The sequence below is a fragment of the Neltuma alba genome, unplaced genomic scaffold (genome assembly GCF_004799145.2).
Source record: "Neltuma alba isolate B1F8T4 unplaced genomic scaffold, ASM479914v2 tig00006982_pilon, whole genome shotgun sequence".
Taxonomy (NCBI): domain Eukaryota; kingdom Viridiplantae; phylum Streptophyta; class Magnoliopsida; order Fabales; family Fabaceae; genus Neltuma; species Neltuma alba.
This window is the reverse complement of record NW_021634642.1, coordinates 143,217-161,296: the sequence shown is the minus strand read 5'-3', so window position 1 is coordinate 161,296 and position 18,080 is coordinate 143,217. Positions and strand designations below refer to the sequence as shown.

Genomic DNA, 18,080 nt, shown 5'->3' with positions numbered 1-18,080 from the left:
TTTAAGAAGTGGTAATTTTCACTACAAAAGTTGTAAATATCACTCTATGTTTTGTAAAATTCAGCATGGAATTTTATTAGTTTTTAGAAACAAGTTGTCAATCCCTTGAAAAGAGGTTGCAAAAGTCATTTAAGAAGTGGTCATTTTCACTATAAAAGTTGTAAATATCACTGTGTGTTTTGTAAAATTCAGCGTCAAATTTTATTGATTTTTAGAAACAAGTTGCTCATCCCCTGAAAAGAGGTTGCAAAACTCATTTAAGAAGTGGTAATTTTCACTACAAAAGTTGTAAATATCACTGTGTGTTTTGTAAAATTCAGCGTCTAATTTTATTGATTTTTAGAAACAAGTTGCTCATCCCCTGAAAAGAGGTTACAAAACTCATTTAAGAAGTGGTAATTTTCACTACAAAAGTTGTAAATATCACTGTGTGTTTTGTAAAATTTAGCATGGAATTTTATTAGTTTTTAGAAACAAGTTGTCAATCCATTGAAAAGAGGTTGCAAAACTCATTTAAGAAGTGGTAATTTCACTACAAAAGTTGTAAATATCACTGTGTGTTTTGTAAAATTCAGCATGGAATTTTATTGGTTTTTAGAAACAAGTTGTCAATCCCTTGAAAAGAGGTTGCAAAACTCATTTAAGAAGTGGTCATTTTCACTACAAAAGTTGTAAATATCACTGTGTGTTTGTAAAATTCAGCGTCAAATTTTATTGATTTTTAGAAACAAGTTGCTCATCCCCTGAAAAGAGGTTGCAAAACTCATTTAAGAAGTGGTAATTTTCACTACAAAAGTTGTAAATATCACTGTGTGTTTTGTAAAATTCAGCATGGAATTTTATTGGTTTTTAGAAACAAGTTGTCAATCCCCAAAAAAGAGGTTGCAAAACTCATTTAAGAAGTGGTAATTTTCACTACAAAAGTTGTAAATATCACTCTATGTTTTGTAAAATTCAGCATGGAATTTTATTGGTTTTTAGAAACAAGTTGTCAATCCCTTGAAAAGAGGTTGCAAAACTCATTTAAGAAGTGGTCATTTTCACTACAAAAGTTGTAAATATCACTGTGTGTTTTGTAAAATTCAGCGTCAAATTTTATTGATTTTTATAAACAAGTTGCTCATCCCCTGAAAAGAGGTTGCAAAACTCATTTAAGAAGTGATAATTTTCACTACAAAAGTTGTAAATATCACTGTGTGTTTTGTAAAATTCAGCATGGAATTTTATTGGTTTTTAGAAACAAGTTGTCAATCCCCTGAAAAGAGGTTGCAAAACTCATTTAAGAAGTGGTAATTTTCACTACAAAAGTTGTAAATATCACTGTGTGTTTTGTAAAATTCAGCATGGAATTTTATTGGTTTTTAGAAACAAGTTGTCAATCCCCTGAAAAGAGGTTGCAAAACTCATTTAAGAAGTGGTCATTTTCACTATAAAAGTTGTAAATATCACTGTGTGTTTTGTAAAATTCAGCGTCTAATTTTATTGATTTTTAGAAACAAGTTGCTCATCCCCTGAAAAGAGGTTGCAAAACTCATTTAAGAAGTGGTAATTTTCACTACAAAAGTTGTAAATATCACTGTGTGTTTTGTAAAATTTAGCATGGAATTTTATTGGTTTTTAGAAACAAGTTACCAATTTCTTGAAAAGAGGTTGCAAAACTCATTTAAGAAGTGGTAATTTTCATTACAAAAGTTGTAAATATCACTGTGTGTTTTGTAAAATTCAGCATGGAATTTTATTGGTTTTTAAAAACAAGTTGTCAATCCCTTGAAAAGAGGTTGCAAAACTCATTTAAGCAGTGGTAATTTTCACTACAAAAATTGTAAATATCACTGTGTGTTTTGTAAAATTCAGCATGGAATTTTATTGGTTTTTAGAAACAAGTTGTCAATCCCTTGAAAAGAGGTTGCAAAACTCATTTAAGAAGTGGTAATTTTCACTACAAAAGTTATAAATATCACTGTGTGTTTTGTAAAATTCAGCATGGAATTTTATTGGTTTTTAGAAACAAGTTGTCAATCCCCTGAAAAGAGGTTGCAAAACTCATTTAAGAAGTGGTAATTTTCACTACAAAAGTTGTAAATATCACTGTGTGTTTTGTAAAATTCAGCATGAAATTTTATTGGTTTTTAGAAACAAGTTGTCAATCCCTTGAAAAGAGGTTGCAAAACTCATTTAAGAAGTGGTCATTTTCACTATAAAAGTTGTAAATATCACTGTGTGTTTTGTAAAATTCATAATTAACTACATGTATAGTGAAATTTACTATTCACGTAATGGGATTTACCAAAAACCAGCAGGCATATGACAACAGTTACGTTACGTAATTGCTTGCCATTGTTTTCTGATTTCCGCTTCGTCTTTCCCACAAGTTCACTCCCTCTCTCACTACAAATCCTCTTTCCCACAACCAAAACCCACCAAATCAACAATCTCTACAGAATGGTGATGCGAAGGATTTAGTTTCGTCAACTGGAGGGGGTTCGGTTTCGTGGAGTGGAGGGATTGGTTTCATCGGGTAGAGGGATTCGATTTCACTGAGGGGAGGGATTAGTTTCACCGAGTAGATGGATTGGTTTCGCCAAGTGGGGGCAGTTTCTCTTTCGCCGAGTGGGGGGAATTGCTTTCGCTGGGAGGAGGCAAACACAATAAGGGCAATTCAGTCTTTAGGCCAAAAATCAAAATTCCAGATTGGTACCTGATGCCTTCTTTATCATTTTGCTTATTCAGGTCCCTTATTTGTCTTTTTAGAATTTAAGTGGTATTTTAGTGTCATTTTCCCATAAAAATATCTTTAGAAACGAAAGGTGGGCAAAGGAAAGACCCGAAAAATCTTGATGCAAGAGAACGAAAGATATTTATGGGTATGACTGACACAACTTATCAATACTTTATGTGGGTCCCATATATTTTGTCCCTTCTTCTACATAAAAAACTTTCAACAGGTGTCACACCTAGAGCCGGCTCAAAAATGAAGAGAGTTGGGGTTGAAATTTTCCTCTTCAAACAGAAGACAAAAAGATTGACCTTGTCAGCCCGAGAGCTTAAACAGGCTATTTTAGACTATTTTATAATTTTTTTATTTTTAAAATTTTTTTATATAATTATGATATTATTAATTTTTCATATTATTAATTATATTTTAAATATTTAGTTATTATTATTATTATTTTGAAATTAAATTTCATAGAATGGTTGATTTATTTAGTTTTAGACAATATTTTGTCCAATCAAATTTTAAAAAATGGGTTAATTTGGATTTTAATAATAATTTGACTTATATTATATATGTTGATATTTTAAAATTATATATATTTTATAAGAGAGTATTTTTATACTTATATAACTTGTAATTCTATAATTTGAATTAGAAATTTATGAGTTTTAACAATAACGCTTCTCAAACTAAATTAAAATAACAGTTAGATTGCAAAATTTAAAAGTGAAATTCTTATAAAGAAGAAAAACTTGATATTTTTGTTATGAAAGAAAAGTATACTTATAAAGAAGAGCAGTTGATTATAGTGATGAAGTTTCAAAAAATTAATGATAGCGTTTGTCTGATAGTGTTTGTTTATTACACATTTGCATTATGGATGGAATGTTTGTATGTTGTTGTCTTTGTTGATAATTCGTTTTAGATATTCTTGGATACTGATGGATAGTTAAATATGACGATATTTTGTATTTATGACTTAATTTTATTCATATTTATATCTTTTATTAATAATTTCATTGGTTTTTTTATAAAAATATGAAAATTGTGAAAATAGTATTTTTTTTCCCTTAAACGGGCTGAAAACCCACTGGCCAGCCTTGAACCCATCAGCCTAAGAATTCGACTTGACAAATTGAGATATTTTTAAAATTTCGGCCTTACAGAGTCGACCTTTTTAAGCCCATTGACCCTACAAGGCCAGTGCTGTAGGGCTGAGCAAGCACATATTCCCACCTCTAGTCTCAAATTAAAGAATATACAAACTGCAATTCAAGGTTTCAGAACCACGCGACTGTCATCACCCCTTCAACGACACAGGTGATGATGTTAAGAACATTATTCATATGGAGCGGCAAAAGTATTGCTAGAGAAAATCTTTTCAGCATTGATCACTTAGGTGAATTTGCAAATAACAATAAAATTTTGTTGGTATTCCTTATTTGTTATTTAGAAATTTTCACCTTCTTTTCTTGTCATTTTTTCATTCTGAAATTACCTTTATCCCTTTAAAATTCTATAATTAGTCAATTACTTTAAATTTTAATTTATCTTCTGAGGTTAATATTTTGTTTATCCCTCAAAAAACTTTTAATTATGCATTTAGTTTTTATTCAAAAAGTCCAAATGTTACAATATTCATAATCAATATTACCACGAAGAAAAATTATTCTTTTTCTTTTGTCACAAAAAAATTATTCTTTTTTAAATTATTTATAAATGGGAACAAAAGGAAAGCTAAATGGATCCCATAAAAAGCCATCAAAAGAAATCCATCCATCATTAGGAAAAGAGTGTGGTCTAGTTGCTAGCAACTCTCCAAGCTCCCCCGCTATCAGTCTTACATGGAGAGAAAGAGTCCCTGTATAGCCATGATTCCAGCTCCAGGCTTTAGCCATCTCCTTCCACTTATTGAATTCTCAAAACGACTCATCGTTCGTCAACCTCACTTCCACTTCATCTTCTTCATCCCTACGCTTGGCCCTCCTTCTCCAACTACGATTTCCATCTTGGAATCTCTCCCACCACAGATAGACTTCACTATTCTTCCACAAATAAACTTGGAAGACCTCAAAGATGAAGACCCAGCAACACAAGTTTACAACACTGTCACGCTCTCTCTTTCTTCTCTTCGTCATTCTTTGACCTCATTCAGTTCTCCAACTCATCACCTTGTGGCTACGGTTGTTGATTTCTTCTCAATGGATGCAATAGACATAGCAAAAGAACTCAAACTCAAGTCATATCTTTTATTTCCTTCAGCAACAACTTCATTATCTTTGTGCCTCCATTTTCCAGAGCTTGATGAGGATCACGAGATGTTTCCTGCTGGATTTCGAGAGTTGTCACGACCACTGAAACTTCCAGGTTGCAAAATAAATTTATGTTGAATTCTCACTCTGCATATGTGGAAATATTTCAAGCTGAATTGAATATTGTATTAACATCTAAAAATTTCTGCAGGTTGTATAAGTTTTCAAGGCAAGGATCTCCCAGACCCATTTCAAGAAAGATCGAGTGGAGGCTACAAAACAATGCTTCATGCATGCAAAAAACTTCTTTTACCAGACGGTATCTTAGTGAACAGCTTCATAGATCTGGAACGAGAGGTAGCAATAGCTCTACAGGAAAGTTATAACCATCCTTTGGTTTATCATGTGGGGCCTATTATACAGATAAGATCGATAAGCATAAATGAGTCCAATTTAGAGTGTTTAACATGGTTGGGAAATCAGCCACGAAACTCAGTTCTATACGTCTCTTTTGGGAGCGGCGGAACATTATCACAAGAGCAGCTTGATGAGCTAGCCTTTGGGTTACAGATGAGTGGCCACAAGTTCTTGTGGGTCCTGAGGGCTCCCAGTGGAGTGGCCAATTCGGCTTATTTGAGTGCACAAAAGGAGGACCCCCTTGACTTCTTGCCCAAAGGTTTCTAGAGAGAACAAAGGTCAAGGCTTTGTGGTCCCATCATGGGCCCCACAAGTGGAAGTTCTCAAACATGAATCTACTGGTGGATTCTTAACTCACTGTGGTTGGAACTCAACACTTGAGTCCATCGTCTGTGGGAAACCAATGATTGTATGGCCATTATTTGCAGAGCAGAAGATGAACGCAGTGATGCTAACTGAGCAATTTAAGGTTGCAGTGAGGCCAAAGGGTGATGAGAATAAGAATGGGACTGTAATGAGAGAGGAAGTTGCTAGAGTTGTGAAAATATTAATGGAAGGTGATGAAGGCAGAGAACTTCAAAGAAAAATTCAAATGTTTAAAGATGCTGCTGCGAAAGCTCTAAGTGAAGATGGTTCATCTACGAGAACCATGTCTATTTTAGTACAAGAATGGGCAAGTTTGAGTAGCAAGTAGAATATGTTTAATTCAGTTATTTGGCTTTTTTTTTTTTTAATGATCATTTTGTCGGTGTCAATAATGGGTCCGTTATATAAATGAGCCATCTGCATAGTGGACTTAAAATGCTGACTACCTTCCGATGCGGCTAAATTATATTATATTGGACCTATGTAATTTTCTTTCTTCTTTTCTTGTCAAAATCTCCTATCCACCTTTAGATCAAAACAATAGATGGTTGATGTGCAATATTTTATATAGCTATTATTAAAATATTTTATAAACGAAATTTTTTTATACCATGGGTATAAACTGTCCAAATTAAATTTTAACAGTTTAAATTTATTTATATTTTATTAATATTTTATAAGATATTATATCTTAACTATCCATGTGTTGACCTAATGACGGAGAAAGAATTCTGAAAGAAAAAAGAGAAAAAAAGATTTTGAGAGGACCCAAATCCAAATGAAATCCATATTCCAACTAATTAATCTTGTTTGATATCGCGGGCGTCGAGCTCATACCGACGTTCCTTCGTCATGACCGTCCCTCCTTCCTTTGCCTTTTCTGCTACCCTCTTCATCTACATCAATCTTCTCCATCCTAAAACCATGTATAAATAATTTATTCAAGTACTTTACTACGGTAATAAAAAAGATTTAAAAACTCAAAGAACAATGATTCTCATGGGACAAAGCTTGAAAATCAGGTTCCAAACGTCAAACATAATAGAAAAGGTAAAAACAACTCAATATTTAAATACTAACCAAGGTTAAATAGAAAAAGATCTATGATCATAGAATTTCAAAAGTACACTATACCATTATAGAAAAAAGGTATACCATGATGGAAAAAATTCAACGTAATTGTGTGAGAGTGGGTTAGGGCACATTCTAAGACCAACATAATAATTTTCCATAAGCCCAGCAAAACAAAAATCTACATATAAGTCAACTCAATTTACGTGTAAACATAACCATTTGATCCAAACATTCCTAACTTTATTAACTTTACTGTAACCTCCTATTCTTAGTATATGAGCAAGTCAAATATTGAATTTAATCCTAAATATAATACCTTAAGTTACTTGGTCTCCCAAATATTTATAATTTTTTCTTACAATATCCCTATTAGTTGTAATTAGTTCCCACTCAGGGTGACTCTAACGTACATAATTAAATACGATAATTTAAAAAATCAACACATATTTATGATAAATAATTAATTTAATTAATTTTTTAATATTTTTAAATTAATTATCTAATTCATAAAGCGGTGTTCATCTTTGACCCAAAGGTATTTTCTGCGAAGGCATGCCACATGTTGACGTTTAGCGGGTCCAATCAACATATTATACCATTGTTTGAAACTCAAGGATATCAATTGTTTCTCATGAAATATTTAAGGGAAAATATAACTTTTCGTCCCTCAAATTTAGGCCCATTTAGGTTTTGGTCCTTGAAATTTGAGATGGTCCCTAAAATTTGAGACCCAAGGTATTGATCCCTAAAATTTACCCCATTACAAACCGTTAGTCCTCAGGAGCTAGCTGCCGTTACATTTTGCTGGGTTGGCACAAACGATGTCAGTTGTCAGCTATGTCCATTTGGCTTTTTACTTGTCCACATGGCATAAGGAGCTGGACATCTAACTAGGAAAATGTAACAATCTTGCAATTTATTATACTAAATTATTGGTTAATATTCTTTTCATTGTTGTTGTAGCTTTTAACCAAGTAAATGATGTGGTTTAATGGCTTTGGAAGTGGTTGAAGGCATTGGAGATACTGGGTTCGAACTAGGGCCATGTCATTGGAGTAATTTAATTTTTGTTTCAGCACTTTGAAGTTACTTAAATACCCTTAGAGTAAAAATAAAATAAATAATAAATAAAGCATCAGATTTTTTTCTTTCTCTCCTAATGCTCTTTACTTTAGCGAGAGAAAGGAGGAGTAGAACAAGTTTTTTAAAGCTGAATCCCTAACCCTTCCTTTTCTTCGGGGGTGTTTGGATGAAGCCAAACCATGGTTTGGAGAATAGCTTCTGGAGAATAGATTTTGGAGAGAATAGATTTTGAAAGAATAGATTGTCTGAAAAAGTGATTTTGATAAAGTGAGAGTGTTTGGATATTTATTGTCAGAAGTGCTTTTTTATATGTAGAAATTACTAAAAAGGACATAAGTTTAAATGATAGTTACATATAAGATATATTTCATAATATATGCTTATTTGAAGTAATAAATTTGTTAATAATATATATTTTGGCAACATAATAAATAAGACATAAATAATATAAATAAAAAAATTAAAACGTATATATATTAATAAAATAAGTAAATATGTTTTTTGTAAAATAATTTACTTTGCCAACAAAAAATATGATTAATTATTTCAGAAAATATGATTAACAAAACATATGTTTGTGGAAGTAGGATCCGCGGACACCAAGTAATATATTTTGCAAAGCACCACCAGTGAAAGCTATAGCATGGAGCCTCGTAGAGCAAAGGAGGAAGGAAATAATTGATATTTGCGGGGCCCACCAACAGTCAATTATTAAATCAGCCTAGAAGTAGCTCCTCCGTCCCTTATTCGAAACCAAGGTTTTGGGGGGCCAAAACCATGGTTTCCCCCAAAACCATGGTTTCAAATTTTTGATGGGTGTTTGGCAAATTTTTTTTCCAAACCATGGTTTGGAGAGAGAGCCAAACACCCCCTTCTTCAACGATCGCATCTCCCTCTGTCCTCCACCGTTCACTTTGCAGTCTTCGGCGTGCATTCTTGCAGATTCTTTCTCCTCTGTTTTCGCTGCAGAACATTGCTAGAGTTTGGGGTGTTTCTCTTTCAGTTGGAGTCATTTTCTCCCCTTTTTCTGGTTTGTCTTGCAATGTAGGAGTATGGTGTAAGTTTAGGTAAGTTTTACCCTTCTTGTTGTGCGTTTGGGGCTGATTTTGGTTGATCTTGGGTGGCTATGCGAATTTTCTTTTCCATATTCGTTTCTGCAGAATTTTGGGTGTGGGTGGTCACGTGTAGGATGTTATCTTCTTGGATCTTGTGATTTTTGGCTTGGGTAGAGAATGTTAATTGGTTTGGTTGCTGGAAGTTTTGAGATTTCAAGAATTATGGGGGTTGTCTTAAACAAAGCATATTGAGGAGGAAGGATTTTATATATTGTTAACAGGGTGATGCATGGTGCTTGCTTGCAACTATTATTTGAAGCTTGAAATCATTGGGTGCTTTTTATTTTGGTCTATGAGATGAATTTAGTTAAGAAGGAAACTTGAAAATTTTTTTTGGTGCGGATGCTTGTTTCACAAAACAATGTTGAGTGCCCGTGGGGTGTTTGATAAAATGTCTACATGAGCAAAAGAATTTCTTGATAGGTGTTTATATAACATTTTGATGGAAAAGAGCAAGATAGATATTATTTTGGATTAATTATGATTAAACTTTGGTTTTCAGGAGATACATGAAGGAAATAAGAGTTGATTGTTCTTGTGGGTAGAAAATTTGAAGGTTGGAGTTTTACGTTGTTATCGGGAAACAAGTGAATTATAATTTATATGTTATGCTTGCCGACTATTATGCTAATCTTTGGATATTTTTGGCATGGATGGGCTTGTTAGAGCTACAAGATTGTTGATAAATGATTTAGATGTATATAAGTTATAATTGGGGTATTAATAATGTTTTGTTTCGGGACACTAGGGGATTGAGGAGTGAGCATAACTCAAGGATGTGCTAATTGGAATGAGTTATATTTTGGGAGCATAACAGGTGAGTGAATAGCGTTCCATTGTCTTAATTTTTTTTAAAAACATTTAGCTTCTTTAAATGGTCTATCAAGGTGATTTGACTTAAATTCTATCATTTTTTTTATCTCACTTATTTAATGTTTTAATGTTTTATTACTTGAAGGAATATTTTATCTTGTTATATGCTGATTAAAAGTTCTACGTACAATTCGTTAATCTGCATTTTTGTTTCTAATAAATATTTATACTTGGAATTTGGAAAGGAGTTTTGAAAATATTATTTGAAAATCTTCATGCTGGGATCATCTGTTATAAAATATTCCTTAAAGGATTCCATTCGTGGAAATAAAGTATATAAATATATATCCCTTTGGTTGTTAGTAATAAACTCAATCCCGTGCAAGCTTGTACACTTTTTTTTTAGAGGTCTGGATACAGAAAGCTGGTCACTAACAGCAGCACTGTTAGTCCTTGGCGCGCCATGGTAATTTCGAGCTCGCTGGATATTCGTGGGCATCGTTCCCGCGCTTGTTTCGTGGCTTTGGCTGTGCTTGATTGGTTACTTACCCTCGTGGACTATGTGTCCACACTTGTATTTGTGGCTTCAAGCTGTGCTTGCTATTCCGTTCTGTTGAAGTCCTATAAAAATATTAGTGTTTAAGAAATGTTATTTTATAATATTTTTGTGTAACTAGCTGTCTTATTACAAATTTGGATTTAATTGTTTAATGAGCTTGGGTATACACTTATCTTTTAATTTAAGATTGTGTACTGTAGAAACTTTAATTTTTTATCATAGTCATTCCAAGTAAAATTTGGTCTTATTGCATTAATCTGTTATTACCTTTTTAAATATTATCAATGGAATGTTATTCACCGGTAGATTCTTTTGTTGACTTCAGACAGCACCACTGACCTTGTACTCCCAGCTGAGCAGTGAAGAGCCTCATTGAAGATCCAGAACTTGTGACTTTATTTTGAGTAACTGTTAGCTAATGTAAACTCAAAAGTACATTTATGTCTTTACTTTTAGAATTTGATGCTCCACGTAATCTATGATTAGGTCCTCGTCTTTTGGGTTATTTTGGAAGGTAGTGTTATATATATTGGTGCTGGGGAGCAGAGCCCAAATATTGTTTGAAACTTGCAGGCTATTGTAGAATTTTCAGGAAGTCTAGATTATATTGGAGGCTCTGTTGAAAATTTCTACAAATAGTTTTATATTTTGAATCACAACATGATTAAGTATATGGATGTTTTGTCTAATGAGATGCCTCTATTTATGATTATCCTAAAAAAGTGTGTATATATATATTAGTTAAACAATCCATATATTTAGTCTTAGGAGTGTGAGGTCTCTCATATTCTGTGCCGGTCACCTCTAAAGTAGGGGCGTGACAGAAATTTTTTTTTTTTTTTTTTTTATAAAAAAGATGGCCTCTATTCAAAATGCATCCACAAGACACTCATGGGAGAGAGGGAAATGACGATGCATGCTAAGTAGAAGGGACAAATTGGAAAGGCACTAGGTCAAGAAGGACCCACACCTGCCGGCGAAGAGTAACGTGGCCATCGCTAGAATAGCAGCATTTCTGGCAGCCGGGGTGCGACAAAATTGAACCTGCCATTGGCTTCCTCAATAATTTGTTGAAAGGTGAAGTAATGTGTGTTTGGTATATAGTTGCTTAAGCCGTGTTTGAGAAAAGTGAGGAGTAGGCTGTGGAAGGGGAAGGATAGGAATGGTGATTAATCCATCAATTGCATGAATGATTTAGGTTGTTTGCTCTAGTTAGCCATATAATGGTTTAGTGTTTCTGTTTCTGTCGTTAGATTTTAACCCATTTAGGTGACTCGGTGTTTCATCTTCTTCAATGTTGTGTGGTCGTGCATGCTCTGTTTTCACTTCTTTCTGGAAGTTGTTGGCATGAGCAGCAAGAGGGTGTTTCATCATATTGTAGAGCATTGACCTATCTGAAAATGGCATTGCAATTATATATTTACTACCAGTTCGGGAAAGAGGTTCAGTGAACCTTCAGTCTTCACGTTGTGGGTTGAGCAAGGATGACATCCTTGATTTCTAGCTCACTTTTTCTTCATAAACGATGCTCTTTAAAGAAAATGTTCACAAAGTGATGAATTTATGATGAAGTGACCCTAGCGGCCTAGATGGCACTACAGAGATTTCTGTTTCTTCTACCTACAACACAAGAGTGTAAATTTGAGTTCACCACAATGCCATGAACTGCCTGGCCACTGGTTTTCCAGGATTGTTCTTGCAGTCACCGCTAGATGATTAATTAGATAAAGAAACTCCAGATTCTGATTAGAATAGTGCTCATACACAGTTTACCTCTGATTGGTTGTTGCATTCTAATAGATTACTATGATTTATATATATGTGTGTGAAATACTTGTACATACTCAGGTAACATTTCAGACTTGGCTTCATGATTAAATGTGCTTGGATACGTCATAGAAAATGGGTTTGATGAATATGTAGAATTGAAGAGTCTCGATATCATCATTCTAGTTCATTGTCTTTATTTTATATGCTTATAATGCGAGTATTAATTTCTGGTACCATAAGCTGCTAACGTTATCTCTCTTATTGGAACCAACTTTAGGCCTCTGTTGAACTTGGATTATGTGAGATGATGAGCAGAGAAGCTATCAGTCCTGCATTGGCTCCTAAGGATGGTAATTGGGGTTTTGATATTGCAGAGCGTGAAGCAATTCTCCCAGCTGGAACAGTGGATAAGAATGCAAAAAGGATGTATAAAGAGGTACAGCTTGAGGACTAGATATTTTTCAACTCAGAATTTTTTGGCTGCTACTTGTTTATGCAATTACAGATTTTAATTGTGACTGTTGGAATTTTTGCCTGATAAACACCAGTTGCCCAAATGGGAAGAGCCAGTTTTGGGTACAAGAGCTAGATATGAGCAAGTGATTAAGGAACTTGCAGATAATTATCATACCGAGAACTTGCTGCTTGTCACACATGGTAAGGTTTTAATTTCTTTTATGTTCAGCGTATGGCAATGGCACCTTTTGATTGTCAACAAAAGTTAAAAAAAGGCACCTTTTGATGAAGAACAAATTTCTTCTTAACTTTCCCCTTACATTACAGAATTTACAATGGGAATGAAGATTTTAATAATACAAAAAGGGTGGATTATAGTTTGCTCTCCCATTTAATTTGGCACTAAATTGGTTTTCCACTTATGCTTTAAATTTGTGTGCCATTGAACCCTCTTCTGATCTATGTTATTATTTAATTACACCGAGGTTTTGCGGACCTTACTCTTGTGATTCTTAAATAGGAATTAATAGTTCGAGTGTTAGAAGTCAATTTTATAATGTTGTGAGACTAAAAGTAGGACTATGCTCATAGTCTGTTTCCAAATATCACCTACATGGCTTTAGAAGACTGAAACTATTCAATGTATAAGTGAATATCCTTTTGACAATCTAATTGTTCTTCACTTTGTCATGCACACGATTATCTATTAGGGCTCAATACCAAAGGGTGTTTAAATATACCATAGGGGCCTAAATAATACACTTCTGTCGCTAGGAGTTAAACTGATTACTGACCAAATTAACTAGGGATAGATCGTAACTGTTCCCCGGGGGGGGGGAGGAACAAGCGAGTTGAAACTTGCAAACCAGTCATCTAGATGAGCTTCCTTTTTTTCAGCAAGAGTTCTAGTTTGAATTGTAAATGATTCGTCTCTTTGCAGGGGAAGGAGTTGGAGTGGCTCTTGCTGCTTTCTTAAAGAATACCACAGTATATGAAGTAGACTACTGTGCGTATGTAGAACTTAAACGACCCATTTTCAAGGAAGATCAATCTTTTACTGCTGGAGAGTTCGAAGTGCTTACTCGTTCTGGTCAAACCGGCATTGGTTATATCCTCCCAGGTGCTTAAACCATTGACGCCAGCAAAAAATGATAGGCAGCATAGGTTGGGACTGGAACCACACTTCATGTCTGTGGATAAAATCTTCCTCATAGTCAAACTAGGAATTCAAAATATAGAAGGAGGAGGCATTTCCCCAGTTTGTTCACAGTGCGTTAAGCATAAACTTTGTTGATTGATCCCTGCGTTGTTGCAAATGTAAAATTTGTCTATTCTGTGCTGCTGTAAGCCGAAATAGGATTACCCCTCCTTGGATTTGTATTTGTATTTTTTCTACCAGATAAGGTTTTGCATAACTAACTCAAGACTTGAATGCCATCCTGCCTGAGGCAACCCATTGGAGCAAGACTTTTTACTTACGTGAGAATTGACTTCTTTTTTTTTTTTTTTTTAAGAAAAGGTTCCAGCAGCTGAACTTGGAACCTGGAGGCCAGCTTCAAGCATTAGAACCTAGGCCATGAGGACCATGTTCGCCAGTGACAATTGATTTGAAAATATTGCAATTTTACCTCACAGAGTTACTAAAGTATATACTGTTTAACTTCTAATTGTTTTCTCTCCGTACTGCAGAATTTCTGATTGACCCACATGTAAATTTGTCCAAAATGACAGTGCTCAATTAATTCTACATGGAGGAGAGTTGCTTATATGAGTACAGGAATTATTTGTGATAATAGGCCATTGGCCCTATGCTTTGATTCTTGAAACACGGTTAGACAGATCGAAAATCAGGCCATTTTGGAAGAAAGTCGTGATCTTGGAAAAATTACGAGGTTTGATGTCAACTTGTGACTAAAATGGTGATTTCTTCTAGCTTGATCCATCCAAGGAAATCTTGCCTATTATTTGATGAGTTTATGAAATTCTACATTGTTTTATTTGTTGAATACTTCTCATAAACAAAGAGCTCTTCAAAAACTATCTCTCAGCACATAAACTATCTTTGAAATTGCCGCTATGTTACTCTAGTCTTCCCCATTTCCTTCATCAAAGCAACTATGAATTGAGTTTGGAATCTTTCCCTCACAGAACCAAAATATCTTTGTACTAACTCTTCTTGCATGTTATTGCTTGGCCATTATTTGGCATACAGATTACAGGCCTTCACGTCATTGGTGGCCCCAGCATGGAGGTATGTTTCGATTTTTAACACGTTTTGCTCATGTCTTCAATTATTTAGTTGACTCATTAGATAGGTTCAATACATTGCACTCCAAGACAAAAAAAAAAAAACTCAACGTTCAAAGAATATCATCGTTAATGGAGGCAAGTAATGAAGATGGGAACTGCACTTACTTGGAGGTGGACGGATCAGTACGTCAGGATGGAAGCAGCGCGTGCGGAGGGGTTCTGCGAAACCAAGAGGGAAGTTGGATACGTGGGTTTCAATGCAAGACCATTTCAGTTCCTTCGGCCTTGGCTGAAGTCTTTGGGATTCCGTATGGGTTAGACATTTGTTGGTCTCGGAATCTTAAGAGCATTATTGTAAAGTCTGATTGTGTAGAGGCTATCAATCTGATGTTAGGGGGATGTGATGTAGACCATCCGTTTAAAGATTTGATTGATGAAGCCATATTACTGTTTCATCGGGACTGGCAGGTTGATATTAGGTATGTTAACAGGGAAGAAATAGGATTAGCTGATTATTTAGCCAAAACCTCCCATAGAATGGAAGGTGTCCTTTGCCTTCTTCGTCAACTTCCACCTGGAAATCCTGGGGTGAATTTTGACGACGGAACCCAGAACTTTTACTTGTAAGATGCCTCTTTATTAATAAATTTCAGTTTTCTAGTACAAATATCATGGTTAAATAGAAAACGAATTATGATTATAAAATTTCACAACACACTACTATGATAAATAAGAGTCTGCATGGTAGAAACAGATTCAATCTAATTTTCAAAATATGTTAAGAGTGGGTTAGGGCACATTCAAGGACATGGCTTATTTTTGTATTTAAAGATATCAATTGCTCTTCATGACATATTTCAAGGATAAAAATACTTTTTTTTTTTGTGAGAAGAATAAAAGCACCTTTAAAGAAACAGAAACGAAAGGCGGGCAAAGGAAAGACTAAAAAAATCTTGATGCAAGGGTACTGTAGGAAATCAGAAAAAGTGCTAGAGAACGAAAAAGATTTATGAGTATGGCCGACACAACTCATCAGTAATTTATGTGGGTGCCGTATATTTTGTCCCTTCTTTTATTGCTATGTGACGCCTCACCAAGTGAGGGCAAAATTAAAGAATATATAAACTGCACGTGACAGTGACCACCCCTTCAGGGACATAGATGATGATGTTAGGAACATTATTCATAGGGGGTGGCAAAAGAACTACTAGGAAAAATCTTTTCAATATTAAATCCGTTCAGAATAATTTATAAATAGTTTATAAATAGTAATTTACGGAATACGAAATAAATATATAAGAAGAGTTTTATCTCGACTTGTATAAAACGTGTTTATAAGAAATTTTTTAAGCTCTCTGGAACAGGCACATTGATTCCTTGGCCAAGGCTTCTCATGAGATGAAAGCTAATTTTCATTTTTTTTTTTTACCAGTCTTCCCTCCATTTCTTCTCCATTTTTTTAAACGGTGGATCTTGATGAGAGAGAGAGGTTAATCTTTTTACCTACAAGGAAGATTTCAGTTATTATTAAAAAAAAGTTTCAGAATTACAACACCGCAGCTAACTTTCCTAGTCAATCTCCGCTCTCTGTGAAAGGTTTTAGGTAAATAATAAGTAAGACTTTAAAGTTTCTTTGTTTGTTCTGTTGACAGTAACACGCCAATCTCTAGGCAAAAATAATCTAATATTATTAACTAAAACCACAATCTTGAAATCACTTTTATCCATTTCAAATTCTATAATTACTAAATTACTTTAAATTTTAATTTATTTTCTAAGATTAGTATTTTGTTTAGCCCTCAACTAACTGTTAATTATGCAGTTAGTTTTTATTCAAAAAGCCCAAATGTTACAATATGCTTTGAGCTCATTTGATTCTCCAACCCATCACGTTGTTGCTCTAGTTGTTGATTTCTTCTCAATGGATGCATTAGAAATAGCAAACGAACTCAAACTCAAGTCATATCTTTTATTTCCTTGTTCAACGACTTTACTGTCTTTCTGCCTCCATTTTCCAGAGCTTGATGAGGATCACGAGATGGTTCCTACTGGGTTTCGAGAGTTGTCACAACCCCTGAAACTTCCAGGTTGCATAATAAATTTACTTTGAATTCTCACTCTCCATATGGTGGAAATATTTCAAGCTGAATTGAATATTGTATTAACGTCTAAAAATTTCTGCAGGTTGCATAAGCTTTCAAGGCACGGATCTCCCAGACCCATCTCAAGAAAGATCGAGTGGAGGCTACAAAACAGTTCTTCATGCATGCAAAAAACTTCGCTTATCAGATGGTATCTTAGTGAACAGCTTCGTAGATCTGGAACGAGAGGTAGCAATAGCTCTACAGGAAAGTGATAACCATCCTTTGGTTTATCATGTGGGGCCTATTATACCGATAAGATCGACAAGCATAAATGAGTCCAATTCAGAGTGTTTAACATGGTTGGGAAATCAGCCACGAAACTCAGTTCTATACGTCTCTTTTGGGAGCGGCGGAACATTATCACGAGCAGTTTAATGAGCTAGCCTTTGGGTTAGAGATGAGTGGCCACAAGTTCTTGTGGGTCTTGAGGGCTCCCAGTGGAGTAGCCAATTCGGCTTATTTGAGTGCACAAAAGGAGGACCCCTTCCACTTCTTGCCCAAAGGGTTTCTAGAGAGAACCAAAGGTCAAGGCTTTGTGGTCCCATCATGGGCCCCACAGACAGGTAGAAGTTCTGAAACATGAATCTACTAGCGGATTCTTGACACACTGTGGTTGGAACTCAACGCTGGAGGCTATCGTTTATGGCAAGCCAATGATAGTGTGGCCATTATTTGCAGAGCAAAGGATGAATGCTGTGATGCTAACTGAACAATTTAAAGTTGCAGTGAGGCCGAAAGGTGATGAGAATAAGAATGGGATTGTAATGAGAGAGGAAGTTGCTAGAGCTGTGAAAATATTAATGGAAGGTGATGAAGGCAAAGAACTTCAAAGAAAAATTCAAGTGTTTAACCGTTATATTGGAGATGTAAAAATTTTCAAAAAAACGTAATTGTTAACGTTATACTGAAGTTGAAAATTTTTATAACTTCAGTATAACGGTTAATAACTTTTATAATGCTATTAACAACTTCAATATAGCAATTAACAACAAGTTTTTTAGGAAATTCAACAAGCTCCAGTGACTGGAAATAATTTTTTTTGAAAATTTTTACAACTTCAGTATA

The 18,080-nt window shown here is 34.6% G+C and overlaps 2 protein-coding genes, 1 long non-coding RNA gene and 1 pseudogene across 3 annotated transcripts; all 4 read left to right on the top strand.

Moving 5' to 3' along the window:
* The first annotated feature begins 4,348 nt into the window (after positions 1 to 4,348).
* On the top strand, positions 4,349 to 6,358 carry LOC114751541 (UDP-glycosyltransferase 72B1-like; annotated as a pseudogene).
* Positions 6,359 to 8,841: 2,483 nt separating this feature from the next.
* LOC114751546 (uncharacterized) lies at positions 8,842 to 10,874 on the top strand. Its single transcript, XR_003740762.1, has 2 exons — positions 8,842 to 8,975; positions 10,721 to 10,874. It is a non-coding gene; the product is annotated as an uncharacterized LOC114751546 (long non-coding RNA).
* Positions 10,875 to 11,825: 951 nt separating this feature from the next.
* On the top strand, positions 11,826 to 14,099 carry LOC114751543 (uncharacterized). Its single transcript, XM_028940198.1, has 3 exons — positions 11,826 to 12,601; positions 12,714 to 12,822; positions 13,562 to 14,099. Exons 1-3 carry the CDS (start codon positions 12,470 to 12,472, stop codon positions 13,747 to 13,749), a joined length of 429 nt encoding a protein of 142 aa, XP_028796031.1. The 5' UTR covers positions 11,826 to 12,469; the 3' UTR covers positions 13,750 to 14,099.
* Positions 14,100 to 16,875: 2,776 nt separating this feature from the next.
* Positions 16,876 to 17,859, top strand: LOC114751545 (UDP-glycosyltransferase 72B2-like). The gene is made up of 2 exons (XM_028940202.1): positions 16,876 to 16,958; positions 17,056 to 17,859. The coding sequence occupies exons 1-2, from the start codon at positions 16,910 to 16,912 to the stop codon at positions 17,388 to 17,390; spliced, it is 384 nt and encodes a 127-aa protein (XP_028796035.1). The 5' UTR covers positions 16,876 to 16,909; the 3' UTR covers positions 17,391 to 17,859.
* The last annotated feature ends 221 nt before the right edge of the window (positions 17,860 to 18,080 follow it).